General features: G+C 50.2%; 2 protein-coding genes across 2 annotated transcripts; both read left to right on the top strand.

Annotated features, from left to right (window-relative positions):
- Positions 1-404: 404 nt before the first annotated feature.
- On the top strand, positions 405-1,541 carry LOC9645593 (protein-tyrosine-phosphatase PTP1). Its single transcript, XM_002975978.2, has 5 exons — positions 405-489; positions 541-791; positions 861-1,132; positions 1,230-1,371; positions 1,442-1,541. Exons 1-5 carry the CDS (start codon positions 405-407, stop codon positions 1,505-1,507), a joined length of 816 nt encoding a protein of 271 aa, XP_002976024.2. The 3' UTR covers positions 1,508-1,541.
- Positions 1,542-1,580: 39 nt separating this feature from the next.
- LOC112348381 (pentatricopeptide repeat-containing protein At2g13600-like) lies at positions 1,581-4,208 on the top strand. Its single transcript, XM_024680761.1, has one exon. It carries the CDS (start codon positions 1,581-1,583, stop codon positions 4,206-4,208), a length of 2,628 nt encoding a protein of 875 aa, XP_024536529.1.
- The last annotated feature ends 1,071 nt before the right edge of the window (positions 4,209-5,279 follow it).

The raw sequence follows: 5,279 nt of genomic DNA, 5'->3' as shown, positions 1-5,279 counted from the left end.
AATCGCAAGTCAAGACCATTCGAGAAAAACTTTCCCTGTCCAAAGAAAAAAAAATTCAAAATCTTTCTCCTTCCTCCTAGATTGTTTACCTCATTCGTAGTGATCAAAGCAGCTGCCTTGGGATCATCCTCAACCTGGAAGTGCAAAAGAATTTGCGTGACTGAAAGAGAGATTGCTGAATGAATCTCTGCTATAGTGGTCGGATTCAACCTGAAATTCACTTCGATTCTCATTCTCATGTAATAAAACTGGATGCATACTGCCCATCTCCGCCATCAAATTTGAGAACGTCGGCGGAACGCCCCGAGCTTCACAAAACTCTCCTCGCTTATTAATTTGACAGTCAATGTTATTTATAATAAGGGTCTAAAGAACTATCCCACCAAGAACCCTAGAATTTGGCGATGGAGGAGGCGCAGCTCGAGTGGTGCCGCCAGGCGCTGGATGCGCTCAAGACGAAGACGCATGATCAGGCAATCGCAGAATACAGTGAGTGATCTCTTTTGGATTGTGAATCGAGCGCTGAATCTCTTGTTCTAGACGATCTCAGGATTATCGAGGCCAAGGAGCTGCTCCAGAACTTAGGGGATCATCCGTATTGTAAGGCAGCGACGCGGGTAGAGCTTCACGGCGTCCGCGACACCACCGGTTTCGTCAATGCGAATTTCATCCGGCACAAGGCTCTGTCCGGGGGGCCGACGGCGATCTGCGCTGGAAATCCCGACGCGCCAGATCGTTTCTGGGAGATGATCGTGCAGCAGCGCTGTCGAGCAATCGTCAAACTTACTGCTGTGAGTGTCTTGCTCGATTGCTCGAGGGAGTATTACTCGATTTTTTTATTTTATTTTTTGGTTTTGTAGGAATGCTACGCTGATTACTTTCCATCAAGGCCAGGAGAATTCGAGAACTTTGGAGATATCAGAGTGACGAACAAGAGCTTGCAGCACAGTCGGTTTGGAGTTTCCAAGCGTGTTTTGGAAGTGGAATCCCCCGGCCATGAGGCCTTTGGCGTTGAGCACTTTCAATACTCGTGGACGGACTTTGGAGTCCCAAGGTTGGTAGAGCCCGTCCTCGAAATTTTCAAGGAGCTCTACAAGCTTCAACCTGGATGCTCATATGTCGTTCACTGCAGGTTCGTGCTTTATCTTCTTCCTTTCTTCCTTGTTTATCTTTTTTTCTTTCTTTTCTTGGCCCGTGTTCCTTGGAATCTAAGTCTGCTTGCATGCCAGGGCTGGAATCGGTCGTTCGGGAACTTTTATTACCATTGACCATATTTTAAGAAGGATTCAAAGTGGAGACCTGAGTGCCGTGAGTGTTGCTGATGTAGTTCAGTACCTCCGACAGCAGCGAGGTGGATTAGTCGAGACGAGCGTAAGCCAAGCCCTTGGTTTTTTACTCTCTTTTTTTCCCTTTTGTCTAAATGATATTCTGTCCATTGCAGGAGCAATACTGGTTCTGTTTCAGAGCAATTATCAAGCAGCTGGAGTGCTTTCTAGCACAGAAGTAAGATTTGTGAAAACGATTTTGACTGACTTTCTTACGACCAATCGCCTGCTGAAATCACATGAGGCGCCATAGCCATGGCTCTTCTGGATGAGCCTCAGACTTGTCGCCCTCACTCGAATCGAGAAGAGGGGGGAATTGAAAGGTCTAGAGGGAGACAGAAGAAATTGCCGACAAATATCCCGCTGCTACTCAACACCTTGAAGGCATGCACGAGCACAAAAGACCTAGAACGAGGCAGAAGAATCCACTCCGAGGCAAGCAAAGCAGGGGCCGACACCAACATATTCGTGGCCAGCAAGCTGGTGGAAATGTATGCCAAGTGCGGCAGCACGGCAGACGCCCGTACGGCTTTCGACAAAGTCCACCACCCCGACGTCGTCCTCTGGAATGTCCTCGTCCTGGGACATGCTGACAATGGCGAAGGCGACGTGGCTCTGGATTTGCTTCAGCAAATGCAAGCCTCGGGCTGTGAGCCAAACTCGAGAACATTTGTCGCTGCCGTGAAGGCCTGCTCGACCTTGGCTGCGAACGAAGAAGCAACGCAAGTTGGCAGCAGCAACAGGATGGTGAAAGTCAGGGCCTTGAAGAGAGGGATGAAAGTTCATGCACGGGCTGCAAGCGGGGGATTTGACACCGACATCTTCGTCGCCAACACGCTCCTTGACATGTACTCCAAGTGCGGGAACATGGCGGAAGCGAGGAAGATCTTCGATGGAATGGCCTTCCGCGATGCTGTTTCGTGGAACTGCCTCATATCCGGGTACGCCGAGCACCGAGAAGACCTCGAGGAAGCACTGCAGCTGTTTGTGACGATGGTCACCTCCTCCGACTGCGAGTGTGACCATCGAAGTTTCGTCGCTGCATTGAAGGCCTGTGCTGGGATTGCAGCCGCGAGTAGAGAGGAAGCGACCAAGGTCTCAGTAAACGACATGGAGCTGGCCAGGAAAAACAGCTTTCTTGCTCTCGAGAGGGGCATGGCGATTCATGCTCGAGCGTGTCTTCACGGCTGGGACTCCAACATCTTTGTGGCCAACACTCTCGTCGATCTGTACGTGAAGTGCGGAAGAATGGTGGAAGCTCACGGTGTCTTCGACCGCACGGAGCAGCACGACGTGGTCTCCTGGAACATTTTATTGCTGGGATATGCTGAGTCGAAGTCCGTGAGCTCCAGCTATGAAGTTCTTCGTCTCTTCTCGGCCATGCAAGCGGAGGCGCGTTGTCAACCAGACGCTCGGACCTTCGTGGCACTGCTCAAGGCCTGCTCTACTTTAGCGAGTGAAGAACAAGGCGCCAAGCACGGAGCGTCAAAGCAGGCAGCTCTGGACAAGGGAATGGCTATTCACTCTCAAGTCATCAAGCACAAGTGCGAGTCGGACAGCTTCGTTTGCAGCTCGCTGGTGGAAATGTACTCCAAGTGCGGCTGCATGGATGCTGCGTACAGAGTTTTCGACGGCGTGAAGCAGCAGCAGCGCGGTCTAGTGCTCTGGAACACGCTGATACTGGGATACGCAGAGAACGGACAAGCCGAACAAGCTCTCCACCTTTTCGAACGGATGATCACAGAGCAGGAAATATCTCCAGACTCCCGGACGTTCGTTGCTGCTCTCAAGGCTTGCACGGGCTTGGTGGCGGCAGCGAGTGAAAGCAGCGTCGAGGCACTCAACACTCGAGCCGACGCGAAGAAGCTGGCTGGACTGGAGAGGTGCATGGCTCTCCACGCTGCCGTTGCCAAGACTGGATTCGACAAGGACCTGTTCGTGAGCAGCAGCCTGGTGGACTTATACGGCAAGTGCGGCAGCATGAGCGACGCTCGGATGGTCTTCGACGGGATGCCGGTTCACAGCTCAGTGTCATGGAACTCGCTCATCCTCGGCTACACGGACAACGGCCAGGAGAGAGCCGCGTACGAGGTCTTCGTGAGGATGATCGACTCGCAGGAGGCCGGGTATGGCTCCAGGCCCGACTGCCGGACTCTGGTAGCGGTTCTCAAAGCTTGCGGCAACGCGGCGGACTTGCAAGCCGGGAAGGCCGTCCACGCGAGCGCTTGTAAGGCCGGACTCGACTCGGAGGCTCTCGTCGTAACAGGACTGGTGGATTTCTACGGCAAGTGTGGCAGCACGGACGCTGCTCGTCGCGTCTTCGACTCGGCCGAGGCGAGAGGCACGGACTCGGTGGCATGGACGGCGCTCATAGCAGGGTATAGCCGCGAGGGAGAGACGAAGCTGGCGCTGGAGCTCTTCCGGGAGATGGCCTCTTCCAGATCTCGCCCTCCAGACGGTGTCACCTTTCTCGCCATCCTGAGCGCTTGCGGCCGGGCTGGGCTGGTGGACGCTGGGAGAGAGATCTTCCAGGGAATGGTAGCGGCGAGTTGTAGCTCCGGCGAGGTGGTGGCCAGGATTGAGCACTACCACTGCATGGTTGATCTTCTGGGACGCGCGAACGAGCTTGAGGAGGCGATGCTCGTCGCGGAAACCATGCCTTTCGAGGCCGGCGTGGAGACTTGGACGAGCTTGCTGGCCGCGTGTTGCAAGTGGAAGAATGTGGAGCTTGCAGTGCTCGCGTTTGAGAGGGTGATGGCTTTGGATCGAGGGCTGGCGGCGGCGTATGTGCTCATGGCGAGCTTGTACGAGAGCTTGGGCTTGTGGGAGGATCAATCCAGGATGCTTTTGGCTATGGAAGCTAATGGTTTTTCTTCACGTTAATGGCAGGTTATTGAGTTAACATTGGAAACATTTGGCAAACAATTTAAATTTTTGCACCTTGTGCATCAGGAACCAAAGCCTATGCCTATGATTCCAACCAATCCAAGGTTGATGCAGTAAACACCCACCCAGCTCTTGATCCAAAAGGGTGGCTGCTCTATTTGAAATGAAAATGTTATGATATGGAAGATACTTGAAAGAAAAGTGTGCCTACCTGAACTGAAAAAAGAAAGCAAAATAGATTATCATGAAGTTTTTAAGTCCACCTGATGGGAAAGAACATTTGATCACCAAATCTCCAATACACACTTACTGCAGATGGGAGTGTAAGTGTGAAGATATGGATTGCATAGACATAGATTGTCTTGTCCTTTCTTGGTTTATCCATAGCTTCAACAATTTCTCTGTAGGTTATAGCTTTGTCGAGGAAGAAACAAACTTAAAGTATTTTTCTTATAATGTTAAAGCATGAATACCAAATGCATAGATAATAGTGCTGAGTGTTGTACATTCTGTGAAAGTTTCTAAACTCAAAATAGCAATGAACTTAGGCGTACCTTTTCAAAGAATATAGATGCAATAGTCAAATACCAAGCTGTATAGCTTGTCATAAACATTCCGGAAAACACCCGAAGTCTATAATTCTGTGCTGTTGGAATAAGTATTGCTGAAAAACAAAGAGCCCCAAATACATATGTCCTATTTATGTACCAGATGATGCTGTTCTGGATTACCTGCTTCCCACAAGCTATGAGTTGAATTGTTGAGGTGCTCACCATCAAGGCACAGTTAATAACAAACCAGCTGCTCTCCACCACCGTCCTAGAAGACCATCTAAAACTTCATACCTATCATATTTTAAAGCTATCGAAATAATTTCTTTCTTGCTTTTCTACTTGAATAATGTGATTTTTCCTACGAGAATTGTGTCTTTCAAGAATTTGCACATAGTCCATGTACAAGCACATAGTTATATAGCAGCCAAACGCACCATAAAAAAGTTTATATATTATTCCAGATGTAGGTCCCATTTTTGCCAGAGTGTGAAAATCTGCACACAATTTGTAAGGG

The sequence above is a fragment of the Selaginella moellendorffii genome, unplaced genomic scaffold (assembly GCF_000143415.4).
Source record: "Selaginella moellendorffii unplaced genomic scaffold, v1.0 SELMOscaffold_29, whole genome shotgun sequence".
Classification (NCBI taxonomy): Eukaryota; Viridiplantae; Streptophyta; class Lycopodiopsida; order Selaginellales; family Selaginellaceae; genus Selaginella; species Selaginella moellendorffii.
The sequence above is the reverse complement of the archived record's forward strand: the minus strand, read 5'-3'. Positions and strand labels throughout refer to the sequence as shown.

Excerpts from the sequence above, each read along its gene's own strand:
- LOC112348381 (XM_024680761.1), top strand. The coding sequence starts at position 1,581 with ATGGCTCTTCTGGATGAGCCTCAGACTTGTCGCCCTCACTCGAATCGA.
- LOC9645593 (XM_002975978.2), top strand. The coding sequence starts at position 405 with ATGGAGGAGGCGCAGCTCGAGTGGTGCCGCCAGGCGCTGGATGCGCTC. Across the intron at positions 792-860 it reads CAATCGTCAAACTTACTGCT|GAATGCTACGCTGATTACTT; the intron begins GTGAGTGTCTTG and ends TTGGTTTTGTAG. Across the intron at positions 1,372-1,441 it reads GTGGATTAGTCGAGACGAGC|GAGCAATACTGGTTCTGTTT; the intron begins GTAAGCCAAGCC and ends TGTCCATTGCAG.